The sequence below is a fragment of the Mytilus trossulus genome, chromosome 5, assembly GCF_036588685.1.
Source record: "Mytilus trossulus isolate FHL-02 chromosome 5, PNRI_Mtr1.1.1.hap1, whole genome shotgun sequence".
NCBI classification, from domain to species: Eukaryota; Metazoa; Mollusca; class Bivalvia; order Mytilida; family Mytilidae; genus Mytilus; species Mytilus trossulus.
The window spans coordinates 4975125-4997031 of record NC_086377.1 but is presented as its reverse complement, the minus strand read 5'-3'; the positions used below and the strand labels follow the sequence as shown (position 1 = coordinate 4997031).

At 33.2% G+C, this 21907-nt stretch overlaps 1 protein-coding gene across 1 annotated transcript; it reads left to right on the top strand.

The window, feature by feature from the left end:
- The first annotated feature begins 7804 nt into the window (after positions 1-7804).
- On the top strand, positions 7805-21907 carry LOC134719321 (F-box only protein 31-like). Its single transcript, XM_063582330.1, has 10 exons — positions 7805-7862; positions 11634-11848; positions 12440-12496; positions 13493-13595; positions 14372-14570; positions 15334-15408; positions 16537-16631; positions 17499-17658; positions 18624-18847; positions 21681-21907. Exons 2-10 carry the CDS (start codon positions 11695-11697, stop codon positions 21838-21840), a joined length of 1227 nt encoding a protein of 408 aa, XP_063438400.1. The 5' UTR covers positions 7805-7862; positions 11634-11694; the 3' UTR covers positions 21841-21907.

The window sequence follows — 21907 nt, the reverse complement described above, 5'->3', positions numbered from 1 at the left end:
TTTTACAATGTGATTAAAATAATATGTCAAGTGTGTTTTAGACGCTTTTTTTTGCTTAAGGATGTACTTAGGTGATCTAAGGTCAAATTAAATAAATAAAAAATTCAAAATTGCTACTTTAAGCTGGACGAGTTTTAGTTATGGATCAAAATTAGCTAAAAACAAAATGATAGGTCATGGAGCTACTTTTCGAAATATTTGATTTATAAAATATGGCGAGAAAAGGCTGACTCGGACATTGACCTTATATTTATCAAGGAAATCATATATGGAAATACAAGCCGGGGAGAATCGTATTAATTGGAAGATATATACTTCGTACGCAGGCGCTGCTGGAATGTTGCTTCATAGAAATGAAAAGTTCACAATTGGGAAGCTGAAATCGTCTCTTTTGTCGTAAAGTTTTGTTTTCAACCGACCATCATTCTAGATGTAAGTCAAGATGTGAGGCAGACTTAACTTATGTGTAGTATCCTTTATCTGTAGTTCGATGGGATAGATTCTTTCAACATAGTTACCAAATGTTGTATTATTTAGCGAGAGAACATCATCTATATAGCAGAACGTAAAGTTAAAGGATATTGCAACATTTGTAACTTCTTATCTTGCTTCCAAAGAGGTTCCTAAGAAGTTATATTAAATGAGGATATATACGCATACTGTCGTTTGCTTTATGGAGACGCACTGTGTACTTATATTTGGTTATTACACCTCTTATCACATCTATCAAAATAGACAACTGATTTAAGGATTGAATAATCTTTGTCTAATTGTTTTCATATTGTTAAACAAAGTGTGTTATTTATGGTATATTATTTGTAAAAATACCGCAAAAATTAAATACACACGAATTCATCAACAATACCAAAATCGAGACAAAACGTACATATAGAATACAGCATGTACATATATATAAGAAGATGTGGTATGAGTGCAAATGAGGCAATTGATAAAAGTAAACTTTTATAGGTCAAAGAACGGTCTTCAACATTGAGCCTTGACTTATCATCAAACAGCAAGATAAAAAGGGCCCCGAAAATTATTAGTGTGAAACCATTCTAACAGGACAATCAACGGTCTAATCTGTTGAAAATGAGAACAGAAAAACACGTGAACCTCATCAACAATCGACAACCACTGAAAAAAAGGTTCTGACTTAGGATAGGTGCAAACAGAATTTAATAGAGATGAATTCTTGATTACCTATGATTCTTTGGTGTAAGGAAAGTCAAACACTCCTACTACATCACCACCAACAGCACATGCAGTAACAGTAACTACCAGAGAACATAATAATTTACAGTGCGCTACAAATTGGGCACATTAGTATGATTAAAGCAATATTTGTATTTACCAATGATGATGTCGCGATGATGTCTACAAAATGATAAGAGTCTGGAAAGACCATATTTATACTGGTCGAGCACATATTTGCTTAACTTAACTGTCTTTGGTCTCGACTTTACTTAATAAACTCAGACTGTGAGCAGATTGTTGTGATTACATTTGTGTCTGTGTGTGTCGACTTTGTTCTTCTGTTGATTATTGAACCATATTAATTATACAAATTCCTTAACTTCCATCAAAGAGCTTATCATAGACTATTTAAATAAAATATATGAACATAGTGGAATTAACTATTTTTGGAGTGTCAAAAATTCTTTGGATGTTTTAGATAAATTACGTGCTTTTGGTGGTCCTTTTGATTCTGTTGACAGTTTTATTTTTTCTACTCTTTACACTACACTTCCACACTTCCAAACTATCTTATCAAACAAGTGTTTTCCTGTTTAATTAATTGGTCATTCTAAATGTTGGACTTTATGGACGTTGCATTTTTCATGTTATGTACTTCTTAAAGTGAACTGAATATAATTTGAGTTAAATGAGTTATATATATTGGTTTTATTTAGGTGACCTCATTTACCACTGTAATGAAGGAATAATAGATACAATGCTAGGGTATCGAATTATGCTGAAATAACTAACTTGTTGACTTTAAATGAAGGACTTTATCTTGTTTATGTTAATGTATTTGTTATGGTGAACTGAGTTTTTTTATAGATTAATTGGTAATTGTTTGTGGTAATTCTTGGTTTTTTTTGGTACATACTATGTTATGGTAAATAATTATGCTGCAATAAACTAATTTCTTATATCTAAATTTAGGACTTCTGTGACAAGATGGACATTTCTTAATTCATATTTGTTAATTACAGTATAATTATATATACCCTTTGATTGTATCTTTTATTCTTTCATAACAGGGATACCTGAGGTTACCTCGAAAAGACAGACAAATATAAACCATTTATTTTAAGCTTACTCATGTCACCTTAACAAGTAATTTACGTATTCAATACAACGTCCATGAAGTCTTAAATTCAATAAGAAGAAATAAGGGTATTACAGCATAATTGTATATCTTGGATTGTATCATTTATTCATTCATTACAGGTGTACCTGAGGTCGCCCTACCGAAAACCAACATATATTAATCATTTAACTCAAGATAACTCGTGTCATATTAATAAGTACATTACATAAACAATACAACGTCCTCGAAGACCTACATTTAGAATGAAGAAATTGGTTTACTACAGCATAATTATATACAATGGATTGTGTCTATTATTCTTTCAGTATAAGGGTACCTGAGGTCACCCGGAAATAACCAACAAATAAAACTTATTTAACTCGGGTTAACCATAACAAGTACATAACATAAACTATTCAATGTCCATCATGTTCATGAATTCCTTCAATCAGAATGAAGGAATTGGTTTATTACAGTATAATTATATACCCTTGGTTCGTATCTTTTATTCTTTCATAACACTTGCACTCACCAAAGAATTTATTAGTACAGAAATCCAAAAACTTAAAACTGACTGTGAAATCATTTGGGCACAAATAAGCATATCGGGTGCAAAAAACCTTCTGATTTGAAGTTACTATAGACCACCATCAGATGATGGAAACTCAATTAAACAACTAGATTTATCATTAAGCAGAATACTTCAAACATCAACTAGTAACATATTAGTAGGTGGTGATTTCATTCTAGGCCAACTTGACTAGTCTGTCCCTGAAGTAACACCTGGGAAACCAGATCAAGAACAGCATAATTCACTCTTAGAATTATTATACAATCACAATTTACAGCAAATAGTGAACATACCAACACGAAAAGAAAGAATTTTAGATTTAGTACTAGTCAGTAATCCATCCAACATTAACAAGGTCAGTACACTACCATAAATAGGCCTTAGTGACCACGATATTGTCTATGAAGAATCTGACATCTGGTTTCGCAGGGTGAGAGAAAAACCTAGAAAAATATTGAAATACAACAAAGCTAACTGGAGTAACATCAAATCATATTTAGAAAAAACATACAAAGATCTACAAAACCTAGAGGACAAAACTAATGTAAATGACATGTGGAACACATTTAAAACAAATCTTACAAAATCAGTGGAAAACAACATCCCTCATAAGTTTCTAACATACAAAAAAACAGACTACCTTGGATTCACAACAATCTTAGGAAAATGATCAATAGAAAAAAAAACAAGCTATATTATAAAATGAAACAAGACATCAAGTATGCTGAAAAGTACAGACATCTGAAAAAACAAGTACAAAAAGAACAAAGAACTGCATACTGTTGGTTATATTGAAAAAAATCATATTAGACCTACCCATAAATGAACCCGACCAACAGTGCAACAATCAATCTAAACCTAGAAAGCTGTTTTCCTTTATTAAATCACTGCTCACAGATAACAACGGTGTCGCAACACTGAAAAAAGGACAGTTAATAGCTGATACAAAGCAAAAGGCAGACATCCTAAACACACAATTCTAATCAGTGTTTCCAACTGAATCAAAAAACACCATTCCAGACAAAGGTCCTAGCTCTCACCCTGTGATAACACCACTTGAAATATCTGTACCTGGTGTCAAGAAACTCCTACACAATATAAACCCACATAAGGCAACCGGCCCAGACATCATCAGCGGCAGAATACTACACAGAACTCAAAGACCAAACAGCTCCAATTCTCACACTTATCTGCAAAACATCACTTGAAACTGTCATTACACCATTAACGGGAAGCTTAATACAAACATTTATGATAAAAGAGATGATTTTTCATTTCCTATCGTTAATTATCCATTTTTAGATGGTGACGTTCCCATGTCACCATCTTATGGTGTTTATATATCTCAACTTGTACGATTCGCTCGTGTATGTAATAACGTATTAGATTTTAGCGAGAGAAATTTATGTATTACTGAAAAATTATTACACCAGGGTTTTCGATATCACAAACTTGTCAAAACATTTACTAAATTTTATCATCGGTATTAGGAAATAATTCGTAAATATAATTCAACATACAGACATCTTATACGTTCAGGTATTTCACATCCAATCTTTTATGGTAATATTCTTTACAAAGCACATTAATGTCAGTATTCACCTCAAAAGCTTACAAAACCTTTAAACAGGCTTATTAAGAAGGGATATAGTTACGATACTGTTGTCAGGTCATTAAAGATTGCATATTTTGGCTTTAATATTGATTCACTTATAGGGTCTGTGCATCGGAACTAAACACATTTATTTAAAAAACAGTTGCTGGCATGACACGGATTATGTTCTTCTCATATATGTTATGATGGTATTATACTAAACCCCTAACGGGAGGGATTGTGCCTGATATGCATATGATGAAGACATAATATTTCAATCAGTTTAATTGAGGTCTGGAGCTGGCATGTCAGTTAACTGCTAGTAGTCTGTTGTTATTTATGTATTATTGTCATTTTGTTTATTTTCTTTTGTTACATCTTCTGACATCAGACTCGGACTTCTCTGGAACTGAATTTTAATGTGCGTATTGTTATGCGTTTACTTTTCTACATTTTCCAGAGATATAGGGGGAGGGTTGAGATCTCATAAACATGTTTAACCCCGCCGCAATTTTGCGCCTGTCCAAAGTCAGAAGCCTCTGGCCTTTGTTAGTCTTGTATGATTTTTAATTTGAGTTTCTTGTGTATAATTCGGAGTTTAGTATGACGTCCAGTATCACTGAACTAGTATACATATTTTTAAGGGGCCAGCTGAAGGACGCCTCAGGGTGCGGGAGTTTCTCGCTACATTGAAGACCCATTGGTGGCCTTCGGCTGTTGTCTGCTCTATGGTCGGGTTGTTGTCGCTTTCACACATTCCCCATTTCCTTTCCCAATTGTATTACACCAACAGACTGGAAACACGCCAACGTAGCACCAGTATTCAACAAAGGGGAAAAATTACCGTCCCATATCATTGACATGTATTTCCTGTAAACTTATGGAGCATATCATCACTAAACACATCATCAAGCATCTTGAAATATATTGTATGACCTCCGGCATGGCTTCCGTCAGTCAGGATCTTGCGAAACTCAACTCATTTCATTTATCCAAGAACTAGCAGCAAATAATAACAACAACACTCAAATAGACTTAATTATAATGGACTTTGCCAAAGCCTTTGACAAAGTGCCTCATAAAAGATAACTCTACAAATTACAATATTACGGTTTCCAAAATGAAACTTTAAACTGGGTCTCTGCCTTCCTAAATTACAGAACACAAACATGATGGATGGAGAGTCATCTGACCTAGCCCCAGTCACCTCAGGTGTTCCTCAAGGCACAGTTCTGGGCCCAGTATTATTCTTATTATTCATTAATGACCTTCCAGAATACCTATCATCCAGTAAGCTCAGACTGTTTGCCGATGACAGTATCATCTACAAAACCATCAAATCTCAAAGTGACTGTGATGCACTACAGTTAGATTTAGATGCAGCTGCTAGGTGGAGCAAGACTGGTTGATGGCTTTCCATCTAGACAAATGCAAAGTCCTTACAGTCTCACAGAAGAAAACCCCATTTAAACATGACTATATCCTCCACAATCACAAACTGGAACTTGTCTCTTCGGCTAAATATCTGGGCATTACACTTCAAGCAAACCAAAAATGGTCAAAACATATAGACAACATTATCGCTAATGGCAACAAATCTCTGGGCTTCTTAAAAAGAAACTTAAAAACATCATGTCAGAACATCAAAACTCATGCATATCTGGCACTCGTCCGTCCTAAACTGGAATATTCATGTTCAGTATGGGACCCTCACACAGTTGAACAAACCTCTAAAATCGAGATGGTTCAAAGGCGAGCTGCCAGATATGTCTGTAAATAGTTATCAAAGGTACCAGGATTATAATTTAAATTTAGTACGCCAGACGCGCGTTTCGTCTACATAGACTCATCAGTGACGCTCATAGCAAAATATTTAAAAGCCAAACTAGTACAAAGTTGAAGAGCATTGAGGATCCAAAATACTTAAAAGTTGTGCCAAATACGGCTAAGGTTCTATGCCTGGGATAACAAAATCCTTAGTTTTTCGAAATATTTGAAGTTTTGTATACAGAAAATTTATAAAAATGACCACAACATTGATGCTCATGTCAACACCGAAGTGTTAACTACTGGGCTGGTGATACCATCGGGGACGAAACGTCCACCAGCAGTGGCATCGACCCAGTGGTGTAACAGATACCATAACATCAGTCGCCCGACAGATATGACAAACACCCTAAACTGGCCAACTCTACAGGAAAGAAGAACACGCACAAGATTAATAATGTTCTATAAAATAGTACATCAAATCGTAGCTATACCATCTGCTATTCTCATACCATCAGACAGTAGAACCCGCATAAACCATAATTATACTTTAAGACACATTTCAACAAAAAAAAAACACTTTCAGAGAACAGCTCACACCAGCTATTCTCCACAAATTCATCTGACTCATTATAAGCCTGTGTACATAGTTTTAATCACAATTTAAAAAAAAAAATATGCACCTCAAGTTTATTTCCAAATATTTTTGTTTTTGTTTTTGTAAATATATATATAGGCCACGCTGCGCAAACAGTAAATAAACTCCGCTCTGCACTTTACTTCAAAACATCAAAACTAACACTTGAATCAGAAGTATTATTAGCAACAACAGAAAATGAAAATTACAAACATCACACAGAAGATATTCAACATTTGTTAGGGGTCTTTATTAAAGATACTGGAAGGTTCACAAAATAGATAGTTAAGGTTTTATAAGGGTTAATTATTATTCATTTATTTTTTTATTTATTTAAACATTTATTTATTTATCTATTTATTTTTCTCTGCAGTGCCACATCATAAATACAAACGTACTAATGAGTTTTATACAATAGCGACATAAAATTACCAGAGTGATCGAAAATACAGAGAGATTATAGTGTCAAGTTGACACTTACTAAAGACTAAAGACTCATTGAAGGACTACCGAAAACCTAAAGAAGAAGAAGAACAGAGTTACTTGAGGTCACCGTCCCTCCCCCGAAACAAATTTATTGATATTAAGATTGATCCAAATAGGGAACTATATTTTCGTGCGAATTAATCGATGACAAATTCCCCAGGATACCTGAGGGCACCTATTACCTCAGGGCCTACATCGGCGGATCCTTCTTCCACCTGCGCTCGAATTCTAACGCAATCAGTCTTTGACAGCTGTTAAAAACTAGAATATACTACTGAAAACTGGTTTCCATCTCATCATGAACAACTTGGTTGGTAAGATCCCTATGATTAGGAAAATAGTAATCTAAAATTTCGAATTAAGCAGATCCTGCTCCACATAAAAGTTAAGGTTCCGGAAATATAAAATTGATATCCGATTTCGTATACTATTTTCACATATCATCTTCCTGTACATTTTAGTTTTCGCAGTCACAGAAATAATTATATAAGTACGTCTTAAGGTTCATCATACCAAACGGACAAATATGGCTGTATTTACATTCCAAAAACTTCTCTGAGTACAGACTTACCTGTGAAGTTGGAAAAGTTTTAATGCCTGGCATCCACTAGATAGATTAAAGTTAAATGCATTTTGTGTTTCAGAAAGATAAAATCTCTTTTGGATTTTGATTGGCATTTTTTTTTCCTTCATGCACAAGGTGTGGAAATAAACTAAGTTGTGGTACAACTTTGAGATGCTCCCTCAGGCACAGGGGTTTGTTCCAATTGCCGAGTTTACTATCCATACGAACCCCTAAAAAAACGGGTTCGTATGGATAGTAAACCCTTATTGTAACAAACCCCTGTGCCTCAGGCTCAGGTAAAACATCGGTTTGTATTGTTTTTAATGTCCTTAATTGACATGGACAAGAGGTATCTTCATAATTATAGGTGAGTTAAAGAGTTTATCTGAGTCAGTGAGTGGACAGTATCAAAGTAATTCAGTTGTTTGTTTATTTTTACACCTTCTGCAGAAAGGGAAAAAAAAAACCAACAAAAGCCAAGAAAGATTTTATCTTTCTTAAACACAAAACGCATTTAACTTTTATATATCTAGTGGATGCTAGGCCTTAAAACTTTCCAAACAGCACAGGTAAGTCTGTACACAGAGTAGTTTTTGAGGTGAAAATACGGCCATATTTGTCCATTTGTTATGATGAACCTTAAGAAATGACAACTCTAAGACAGATCCATATACATATAGCTGTTGAAATAAAAAGGCTGTGACATGATGATGTTGCAGCAGAATGTCACTTCGTCCATTGTTGTCAATATTACAATAATGTCCATAGCTAGCTGCTGAACTGTAGCTCTTAAAGTCTTAGGTCCTTATGCTATTTTTTGACTATTTGAGGACCATAGAGGTTCGCAAATAGTCAATAAATAACATATGGACCTTGAAGTCCGTAAATAGTCAAAAAAATAACAGAAAGACCTAAGAGCTACGGTTCCGCAGCTAGTCCATAGCAGTCTGAGATTACTTCGACGTCGTAAACATCTGTTTTGCCAGACAAGCTCATGCTTAGTCCAAATAATTATGACGTCTTGAAAGGCTTGTATACTTTTTGCTTTGTCACCTTATATCGATGTAAGGCTTCAACAATGGGGGAAAATTATCATGATAGCCTTCCAAGATGTCATAATTATTTGGACTAGCACGGGCCATTGGACCCTTATCTCACAAAAGAGCCTTTAGATGTCAGAGTAATCTCGGACAACTTCCAAATTAGGAAAATTGAAAATTAAGCATAGAAATAAACCTTTCTTACAACTTTAAAATATTATATGATAATATTATATTTAAATAAAGAATTTATTATTATTATTATTATTATTATTATATTATTTACACACATTCAGGGCTCACGCTACCAGGCGACTTGGGCGAAGAAGTTGCTTTCCCGACCGTCACTTCGCTTTCCCCGACCCCCAAAAGCGAAGACAAGTCGCCCTGTTGTTTACGATACTCGCTTTCAGTCGCTTCCGTCATTGGACATTTTCAATTTTTACCAAGTTGATGAAACATCAACTTTTTATTGATAATTAAAGAAATTCAGACATAAACGATTCATTATCTTATGAAAAGAGGTTGAAGCATTATTTCTGCAGTGTGTAGCAAGTTATTTAATAAAAATACAACTTCTTATCACTTCGTGCACTTCCGAAAGTTCCGGTGCTTGTTACTCGAAAACAGACATTAACCTAACTTTCAGCTGCAAAATAAGTTTGTTAATTCATTTAAACCTGATAACAGTTGCTTCCAGTAAATGTTCAATCCATTTATTGCATCAAATAACTTGTCAAACATCGTTTATTTTGGTAAATTTTCTTGCAACCGTCCGCCATTGACCGATTTCTAAACTACGGATTGGAAACGGACCAGCTATGACCGAAATCCGTTTTTTTACAAAAATTACCACGAACGCACGGATGGAACAGCTGACAGAAGAATATTGATCCCAAAAGGAAAAATTAGGCATTCCACACGCATTAAAAGACTTTTGGTTACATCTAAATAAACTCATCATTGATTGGTGTATATAATTCCCTATAATTTATATGGATTGTTGTAAACTATTGTAAAGTTGCTTAACTCCTAGACTATTACACTAATATCAATATATTATGACCCAGCTTACCTTTATATATCTTTTGATGAGAAACACTGAATTTCATACACAAGATAGTTTTTAATTAAATTGTAATTGATATATTATAATTTCTTTACCTTTTTAAAAAAAAAAAATGTTTTTATTGCTATAGACATGATAGATATTTAGTTGGTAGTTTCTCACCAGGACCTTAGTAAAATTTAAACAACTTTTAATTTGAAATGTTACTTTAATTGTTTACTCAGATATGAATTGAACAATATAAAAAGAATATTATTTACAAATGACCGTTTATACTACAGTAAAATCCGAACATTGTAGCGCACCGCAAGAATGAGCACTTCTCTTTCAAATCTCACCACTTCTCCCTATCAGTTTCAAAAAGAGAAGTCACTTCTCCCTATAATTCTGAAGTAGTGTGAGCCCTGACATTATTATTATATAATATACTTTGAAAACAAAGTCCAGACACTGTCATAAAGCAGGCCATAATCTTGTAGGTGAATTGTCATATGACAATTAGAGTTTGAAAATCACTAAAACTTTTCAGCCGGATGACTTCTTGGCAAAGTCAAATCACTATTTAAATCAATTTATGATGGATGACTTACAAGTGGTTCAAATTACAAGTCACAAATCACTAAAAATTTCCAGCCCACTGACTTCTTGGCGGAGACAAATCTTTATCAAAATCAGTTTAACAGTGACAACTTGTGGTTTAATTTACAAGACGCACAGGTAAATACAAATGAAGTCTAACAAGGAATGTGGCCAAGAACTAACAGTAACACTGTCATGACTGTCGACAATTAAATAGAATAAATTCAATAGCCACTTTGAACATCCTCGGACCATATTTAACATTCAAAACTATTGAAACTGGAAACAACACGACTCTTTTGAGTTTTCAAATGTCATGAAAATCTCGCCCAGTCATGCTGACACTGACTCATTTGTGTTCAATATTTTTATTTTTGGTCAAGAAAATATTATTTGAAAGGAAAGTCAAATTTAATTCCATGATAAATTTTGATTAATATAATGATAAAAATTAAGAGAAATGATTTTTACAATTCCATGGAGAGTAACATCAAGTTATAATTAGACATCTGTTTGCACGGTAATTAGATTTTCCCCATGAGTGCAAAAGGTCACACTCCTTTTATGGAAATCTAGATAAAACATTATCCAATCACTTTCCCCTCTCACTTGCTCGATGTCATGTTCACAAAAATTGTCGTAAATGATGGTAAAACGCCATCTCATAGTCTGTAAGGTGTCTGTAACAATCTGAGACACAATAATGTCCAATAATTCAGAGGACAAGTTGGACAAGTTTCAGGGATTTAGGAGGTAGAAGTAGAACTTCCTTGTCATTGGTATGAAATTCATTTAGCTCAAAGGCAAATTTCTCTGTAAACAATAAAGACTTTTACTGGAGTGACCGTTGGTTGCTCAATCTGTGAATACAAATTTTTTGACCCATTGCAGAATATTTCTAGTCATGCTAGTGGGGCGAGTTATCTTGCTTCCTTAATTTTGCAAACGATTTTGGATAACCAAGTATTAAAATATTTATCTGTAATGATGACTTTGATCTGTCTTTAGATTTCAGATAATGAATGAGGACATATGTGACTTAGATGAATAATGTCAAGTGAGGGTCAGTATGACAGTACTTTTAACCAATTTACCACCAGAACTAATCATCAGAATACTTGAAGATCTACCCAGCAGAGATATAGGACGTTTAAGTCGGACCTGTTCACAACTAAGATCAATTTGTAGAACTGATATTGTATGGCAGAAACTGTGTCAGCAAAGTAAGAAAGAATGTATATCAAATCATTGCACATTTAAGACAAGAGGATAGGTATATGTTATTGAGACAGCAAACACCCAATATGATAAAATAACCAAAACCTTAATCTAACAAAATAATGTTATGGTTCCACAATAAGAAGTGTCTATGGTATGGTTCCACAATAAGAAGTGTTTATGGTATGGCTAACAACATATGTCAAACTGTACATCACCATAATCAAATTAAACAGAAACTATAAACAATGATAAAAGAGCTGCATGAGCTGTTATAATTTCTAATTAAAAAAGTCACATCAAAGATCTGCACCGAAGGATGATATATCACTTCAGGAACTGCAGCTCCCTACTCCATTTAAAACTAGTCACCACGATTAATGAAAGAATTGCAGTCAACACTCAATACTTCAAATAACAAACACTACATTGGTCATTCAGGGTTTTTTATAGCTGACTTTGCAATTTTTTTGAAGGCCGTACAGTGACCTATAGTGTCATTTGGTCTCTTGTGAAATGTTATCTCATTTGTAATCAAACAAAAAATCTTCTTTTTTATACTAAATTGACTAAATTGATATTGTTTTTTTTTACAGTTTGTGATATAGCAGTGGAGGAATGGAACACAACATATTATAATATTTTTACAAAAGGTCAGTTACGTACATTGGTAAGATTTAAGTTTTTAAAGATTTTTTTTTTGATAACCTGGAAATTTATACTAAAGCGACATCAGTTAACTGATTTTCAAATTTGATAAATTAATTAAGAAGATTAAAATCAAGCGATTCAAAGTTAAACAAAATTCCAGACATCTCCTGCTCTAGCTGCGGAACAGTAGCTCTAAGTTCCTTATGTTATTTTTTTACTATTGCTGACCATAGAGCTATGGATTTTTCCTATTTCATAACGTTCGAAATTGCGTACCAGGTTCTGACAGGTCACACTTATTTCCCCAAAATTTATTGTTTATAATCAATGCAAAGCTTGTCAATATATTCAATATATTCGTTAGATATTTTCTAGGATATGGCATACCTATTTATGGTCCGCAAATTGTCAAAAAAATAGCACAAGGACCTACATGTAAGAGCTACGGTTCCCCAGCTACTCCTTCTCCTACTGAAATATTGAAAAAGTGGAAATATGTCATACTTCAAAAAATAATGATGAAACAGAAGAAAGTGCCATGGTGACAATCAAAACAAAAAAGCAAAACGAAAGAGCAATGTACACATTGCATTGCAGTGAAATATAAGGCATCTTAACTCTATCTAGTGTAGTCATGTGTTCAAATATAAAGAAAACAGCAATTGAGAAACACTAACTTCGCCCTCAAACACTTGATGAACTCAAGCGTTCTAGCAGAGTAAAACTAACAAATGTGTGTAATTGATAATAAACTCATCAAAGATACATGAGATACCAGGACTAAATTTTTTATATACGCCAGACACGCGTTTCGTCTGCAAAAGACTCATCAGTGACGCTGGAATCCCAAAAAAGTTAAGAGGTCAAATAAAGTACGATGTTGAATATGTTGAAGAGCATTGAGGACCAAAATTCCTTAAAGTTTTGCCATATCCAGGTAAGGTAACCTATGCCTGAGGTAGAAAAACCTTAATATTTCAAAAATTCTAAATTTACAGTTCTACACAGATATGGAAGATGTCTTGGGTTATGGAGAAGAAACATGAGGCCCTATGGTGGACTGATGCAAGTTAAAGTATGTATTAGGCTTAAATCTTCTTGGTTTGGTTGCTTTTTAGTTGAGAGCTTCAGTGTTTTATTATTTGAATATGGCTTTTGACTGTTATGTATGTTTCATGACAAAGATTAACTTTGTTAGATTACCTCATGAAGCAGGCCAACCAGTTCTTTTTGAGATGTGGTATGATTGACGGTAAGGCAACTATCTAGCAAACAATAGGCCAATGTACAGCCTTCCCCAATGAGCAAATCCTACTACATATTCAGATATTAATGGCCAAGCTAGACATAATAAAATGTGAAATAATTGAAAGAAAAAAACAAAAACCTGATTTATGACAAAAATGTATGCAAATGTTTGCACCTGTCCTAAGTCAGGAATCTGATGTACAGTAGTTGTCGTTTGTTTATGTAATATATACGTGTTTCTCGTTTCTCGTTTTGTTTATATAGATTAGACCGTTGGTTTTCCCGTTTGAATGGTTTTACACTAGTAATTTTGGGGCCCTTTATAGCTTGTTGTTCGGTGTGAGCCAAGGCTCCGTGTTGAAGGCCGTACTTTAACCTATAATGGTTTAATTTTTAAATTGTTATTTGGATGGAGAGTTGTCTCATTGGCACTCACACCACATCTTCCTATATCTATGACAAAAATAAATGCCTTTGAAATCATGAAAATATCTCTTTGTTATTCTTGCATTACATTGTAATTTCAATACATTGTATGTTATTTTGTTTGAAACTTTAAAAACTGCATATAATTGTCTAATTTGTATAGTTTCAATGTTGCACCTACAAAATCCTTTTTCATCTCTAAGTTTATGTATGATTCTGTATATACAGGTAGACAATGGCAGACTTTTAGCCACAGAATACAAACCACCATATGTATCAGACATTCACGGTCCATTACGACCTAAAAAAGTGTTTAGTATCGGCATAAATAAATTTAAGAATCGAACAGAGATACTGTGTTTACATGGGTATGGTGAGGCACATCCAGGGAGTATAGAATTTGTAAGTATAGAACAAACAAAGATATGGTGAGGCACATCCATGGAGTATAGAATTTGTAAGTATAGAACACACAAAGATATTGTGAGGCACATCCAGGGAGTATAGAATTTGTAAGTATAGAACACACAAAGATATGGTGAGGCACATCCCGGGAGTATAGAACTTGTAAATATAGAACACACAAAGATATGGTGAGGCACATCCGGTGAGTATAGAATTTGTAAGTATAGAACACACATATGTGGAAGGTGGGTTTGACTTCTAAATCGACCTACACCACCTGACAAAAAAAATTGTCACACATACACATGCATAAGATAATGTTGAAAATACATGTGATTTATTTACTTTAATAAAAATCAGGAATCCTTTTGTAAAATCTCCATGCATATATAATCAACACTAACTTAAACATCTAGTTTTCTTAAATGCAATCACAGATTATGAAGATGACAAAAGTGCCAAACTAAATTTGTTATAATATTCTTTGAAAATCTGTCAGATACAGAGAAATTTTTCTATTTTTAGATATTTCTGAATTTTATGTAACCATTGGAAAAAGTGAAGGCAACAATTTTTAGTGATGCATTGTTATCCAATGACTTAAATCCACACCTGTTATATTTTTGAATTACGCAATAATTATTGATGGAAATAAAATTATTTTTTGTTTTAATTCTTTGTAATTTGCTTAAAAAAATTAAGATTAAAAGAAGAAAGGAGGTACTAAATATAAAAGGGAATTATTTTAATTACTTTTCAGGAAACAGAAGAATCTGATGTTGAATTTAAGTGTTGCCAGATGTCAAGCCATGCTCATCCTAAGGGCTCCTCTGTTGTAAGTTATTAAATGACATATAAAATTGAGAATGGAAATGGGGAATGTGTCAAAGAGACAACAACCCGACCAAATAAAAAAACAAAAGCAGAAGGTCACCAACAGGTCTTCAATGTAGAGAGAAATTCCCACACCTGGAGGCGTACTTCAACTGGCCCCTAAACAAATATGTACTAGTTCAGTGATAATGAACGCCATACTAATTTCCAAATTGTACACAAGAAACTTAAATTAAAATAATACAAGACCAACAAAGGCCAGAGGCTCCTGACTTGGGACAGGCGCAAAAAATGCGGCGGGGTTAAACATGTTTGTGAGATCTCAACCTCCCCCTATACCTCTAACCAATGTAGAAAAGTAAACACATAACAATACACACATTAAAATTCAGTTCAAGAGAAGTCCAAGTCTGATGTCATTGATGTATTGATTTATATTTTGTCAAAGTAATGTATTCTTTTCATATTGCCAGTTCCAAGTATTTATCCTGCCCTAGGTAATCTTCTGTTATCAAAAAATTATTTTTTATAAATTTGGAAAACTTTTTTTTGCTGTATGATGAAGAGACATGAGTAATTTATTTTTATGTTAATTAACACCAAAATATATTGGAAATGGGATCTCCAGACTAAACAAAATTTAAATAGGCTTTCTTTTTTTCGCCAAGCTTTGTTGAGGTCCTTATAGCTGACTATACAGTTTGGTTTTGGTCATTATTTGGGGGTTTTATAGTCACATGTAGTTGCTCAAATATAAAGCAACGTCATGCATCATGTAAAACAACAACAAACTGAAGTTGACCCTTGATTAGTAGGAGTTATCTGCCCTTATTAAGAAGAAATGTTCATTTATTTTAACAAAATTTACCTAGCATTTTGATAAGAAATATTTGTTTATTTTGTGAGGAGTTATCTACCATGATTAAAAAAATAAAATGTATTTTAACAAAAGTTATCTATCATGTTGATAAGAAATTTCATTTATTTTGTCAGGAGTTATCTACCTTGATCAAGAAGAAATTTTTGCATATTTAGACAGGAGTTATATACCATGATTAATTTTTTTTTAATGTATTTTAACAGGGAGTTTCTATCTTTGTTAAGAAGAATTCTTTATGTATTTTGACAGGAGTTATCTACCATGATTAAGAAGGAGACAAATAACCACACCATACCATTTACAATAGATGATCAGAAAAGATTAGAGTGCTACATGAAGAATGTGTAAGTGGGTTTTACAATACACACAAGAGGCAGTAACTTCTTCTAGATAATGTGAAACATGGTGATTGCTTGAGATTTTAAGTATTAACGCCATTATTAAGAATATGTACATCCTAATATCATGCATTGCCTGTGTATTATTTTAAGAGTTTTAGGAGAAATCACAACCAAATAATTATCAAGAGATTAAAAAATAAATAATTAAGCAGATATTTACGTGAAATAAAAAATAATCCAAGAATTTAATGTAGATACTTATAAGTACACAGTCATAAAATCAAACATTGTGTTTTTAAGGTGGCTCCTGGGTACAAAAATTTCAGCAAAAAAATAAACCTTTATTTTTTCATTACAAGTTTTATTTATTACACTATTAGTTATTTCTTTATGATATGAGACACAAATCAACCCAAAAAATTGATTCCGTTTGGCCCCTGATGACTTTTTAAATGTTTATATCATTGAAAAAGCTCCAAATTATCTCCCTTTGGTGCAAAAATGCTATTTTTGGGTACCAAATTTGAAATATCTTTTTTAACTCATCGGTGAGCTATATTTTTTATTATTGTTTTCAAATAATCTGTACATAAACTAAATATTGTAAAATTTAAGCTATTTCTGTAATTAGATTATATTTTTTTATTTCGATATTACATCTATTTCTCCTATTAGTTCAACAGAAAAAAAGGACATTAACAAAAATCTTCCAGAGGCAGATTGTGAGCTTAAATGAACATTTTCATTTTTCTTTGAAGTATATGATAAAGTTCATTTATAAAAAAAATATAGCGAAATCCTATATTAGAAAAAAAAAAGATTTATACCCAGCCCCCTTAAGTCTTTTTTCATGTTTGCTTTTTCTTTCAGTCCAAAGTATAGGCTGACACGTATAGAAGTCCAGAGACCTGACCCAGTATACCCGATACAGCCAGGTCTGTTCCTAGCACATTACAGAGCTCATGGGATAGAAATGTTCCTGTTGAAATATGATATGAATAAAAAAGAAACTGAGGTTATCAAAATTACAGTAAGTTCTTAACTCCCTGATGTTTTTAGGACCATTTTTTCCCTTTTCTTATTATAGAAAAATTATTCAATACTATCTTGATGTAATTCTAAATTGAGAATGGAAATAGGGAATGTGTTAAAGAGACAACAACCGGACCACAGAACAGCAGAAGGTCCCTAATAGGTCTTCAGTGCAGAGAGAAACTTCTGCACCCAGAGGTGTCCTTCAGCTGGCCCCTAAACAAATATCTACTGGTATACTAGCTCAGTAATAATGGAGGTCATACTAAACTCCGAATTATACACAAGAAACTAAAATTAAAAAACATACACTACTAACAAAGGCTAGAGTCTCCTGACTTGGGACAGGCACAAAAACGCATGTGTTTGAGTGTCATAGTGTGTGGACCATCATGACGAATAACCAAATAATTTTGCCAAATGATTATATTTAGAACAATTATATGTTGACGATGATAGAATGTACACTTTCTTTAACCAGATAAACTGACTTTAATCAAACATAACAGAAACAGATACTTATTTGAGACCTCTGATGAATCAGAATGAATTTTTTTTTTTTTTTTTTTTTTTCAGAATGAAATTTAAACCAATTTGACATTAAGGCAATCAGTATCAGCAGTCTAGCACTTAGATGAGCATTGCAGCAAAATGTTATTTTAACTTTGGCAATATTTTTTTAAATCCTGTTTAATTCATACAAAAAATTCTAAAGTGTGAGTTTAAAAATAATTGCCATTATGACCATGTGGCATTTTAGGCAATAATAAAAAAATATCACAATATTTGCAAACCTTTTTATAGCTGATTTATCATCTTATATGGAAACAATCATTTAAGACATACAATTAAAGCATTTTTTATTTACTATGTTTCAGGGTGATCCTAATGTACTAGCAGGGGAGACCAGTCTTAGTATTTGATCAAAGGTCTCGTGTGATTGTTTTATTTACTATGTTACAGGGTGATCCTAATGTACCAGCAGGGGAGACCAGTATCTACATTAACTTACGTAAACCTATGCAGCTGACTAAAGACCAACAGTTAGATGTCAACAGTTTGTTACTGTTAGAGGAGGAGGATATACCTGATTCAGATGATGTACAACCTAGAAACCAGCCATTTGTGATTCCTCCAGGTTTTTCCACCTTTTTAGATGATTTTACACCATCGACGTGCGAGTACAGGTGATGACCTATATATTACCCATCTTGATCACAGGCTGCAATCTTCTGGTGTTTTTCCATAAAAAAATGTCTTTATTGCTCTAAAAAGAAGATTTCTAATTTTGGCAAGCTGAATAGGGGAAAGTTTTCTGAGGCTTTAAGATAACAATGCTCAGTCAACATTAGAAAAGGGAGGTAAATAACAAAATCAGACACAAAAAGAATTGTTTTATAGCAAATCACATTCAATCCATTGTTGTTTTATCTCAAGATTATTTTTACTGATACAAAATAATTATATATAATGAGATATGGAATGATTTCTAATGTAACAACTATCCACCAAAGACCAAAGGATGTGGAAGTTGGCAACACTAGGTCAAGATATGGTTTTCAACAATGAGCAAAACCCATAACATAGTAGTCTATAAAAGACCCACACATGAAAAAATGTAAAAGTGTTCAAAACCAGAAAACCAACAGCCTCAGTTATGTATAAACTAATTCAACAAACGAAAAACAAATATGTTAAAACAGTGAATTACAGTCTCCTTACATTGGACAGGCACAATGTGGGCTCACAATCCTCCCATGACCTTTAACAGATCTGTAACATTAGAACAAACTATAAACATTAGTTGTAAATCAACCTTATTGTGCAAGCAATTTAATTTTGTTCCTTTGGCTAGTATAAACAAGAATTGTAAGGTATCCACGGAATGCAGCAGTCTCTAAACAACAACTACGACAGAATAAAACTTCGCTGTGTTTCGCTTATTCAACAAAATTCAAGGCTCAACAAAACTGCCAATATAGATCATTGTAAGTAAAGGATCTTTACCTATTTAAAAATACATGAAATAAATTCAAAAATTGAGGAAAGTAAGTTGCTGCGATGTGGACTAAAAAGGGCTTGAGGAAAAATAAAGTATCCATGAAAATAAGTTGGTTTACAGTAACTCTAATTATCTATAACAATTGGTCAATAATAAGTTTGTTTTATTGTATTTTGTAAGGTATACATGGCCATCTTTTAATCTGATCTTGACCTCATTTTCATCACTTTTTATGCCCAACCTACGATAGTAGAGGGTCATTATGTTTCCTGGTCTGTGCTTCTGTCTGTTCGTCTGACTGTGTGTCCCTTTGTCAGTCTGTCCCGCTTGTTAAAGCTTTTGGTCAAGGTAGTTTTTGATGAAGCTGAAGTCCAATCAACTTGAAACTTAGTACACATTTTCCCTATGATATGATCTTTCTAATTTTAAAGCCAAATTAGACTTTTGATCCTAATTTCGCAGTCCACTGAATATAGAAAATAAAAGTGGGAGTTTCAGGTTTAAGTTTTTGGTCAAGGTAGTTTTTGATGAAGTTGAAGTCCAATACCTATGGTATGATCTGTCTAATTTAATGCATAGACGGTTTCTTGTTACCTTGAACTCGTTTTCATGGATCATTAATAATGTTACGTTAATGTGACCTTTAACTTAAAATTCAGTAATAGAGTAATTGTCAGATCAGAAGTCAAGGTATCTTGATATACATGACTTATGGTTTGCACCTGTCCTAAGTCAGGAATCTGATGTTCAGCAGTTGTTTGTTGACATGGTTCATAATTGTTTCTTGTCCCTCATTTTAGATTAGATCATTGGTTTTCCTGTTTGAATGGTTTTACACTAGTAATGTTTGGGTCCCTTTATAGCTTGCTACTCGTTGTGAGCAAAGGCTTTGCGTTGAGACCGTACTTTGACCTATAATGGTTTACTTTTACAAATCATGACCTTGATGGAGACATGTGTCATTGGCACTCATACCACATCTTCTTATATTTATATGATACACCAACCTTTCATTTAGGGCCAAATAAATATATTGTTTGTTTCCTCAAATCCCAAACTTGCCAAGCAAGGTGAGGGTAGGTAGGTATGGAAATAATTTTATTTTTTTCAAACAGCTTTAACAATATGGGTCGATCAGGAAAACCTGAAAATCAGAATTAAATAAAATAATATTTGATATTAAATTTTATGAGTCAACACTGTTTTGCAGGGTCGGTTGGGATTGAGGAAACAAACAATCTGTGGTATGGGCTTTGCTCGTTGTTGAAGGCCGTACGGTGACCTATAGTTGTTAATGTCTGTGTCATTTTGGTCTTTTGTGGATAATTGTCTCATTGGCAATCATACCACATCTTCTTTTTTAATATTTTATTTTAGGCCTTACTATCTTTCTGTTGTAGGTACTTGTCTAAAGGGAGAGTGGCTGGGACCGGATACACCAATCCCTCATTTAGTCCAGGACATTTTAGTGTACAGTCACAAGATACTTTTTATAATCTCTGGTTGTTGATGCATTGTATATATGGTTATTACAGAATAAAAGATTTTTAATAAAACAAGGTCATTTTTTTTCTTTCTTCTGCAAATGATTTACCACTTCCTTTTGTAGCATGGACAAAGTCCTATAAAGTGAGACTATCTTTCTGTCTTTGGCGTCAGTTTCTACTGGAGGATATTACTGATGTTTGTAACTAGGTCAGTTTATATGGTGTCCATTAGTGACAGGTCAATGATATTTTGTATGCAGTTGTATTAGGACTTGCACATTTTATGTCCACAATTCTTTCTAATGAATGTTTTGTAATGATGTTGATTACATTCTGTAAGGCCTCATCTATTTATTAGATTATGGATAAGATTTTTATTAACCAGAGTTCTGTGTTTTAAGGTAGAACTGTTTTATCAAAGAAATGTTTATTATTTTATATATTATACTTTGCACAAATGTTGCATGTGAGATGTTGGTAGCTAAGAATTCTGTCTATTTTTTTTAGAAACAAAACCCTGTTTATTTACAGATATTTTGCCAGAGGACGTATTGCAGGTGATGATTACAGGGATCCAAACCTTATTTCAGTCCATGTTGTTCCTTTTGAGGCCCATGGCGTTTTCTTTGTTTTATGGTTCAAATTTTGGGACATGGACGGTTTCTACAAAATAACAGATATCAACATATAATACAATTAAAAAGAATGTTTTAAAAAAATATTTACTGTTATTTTACAACTAAAACTAAAAAACATAA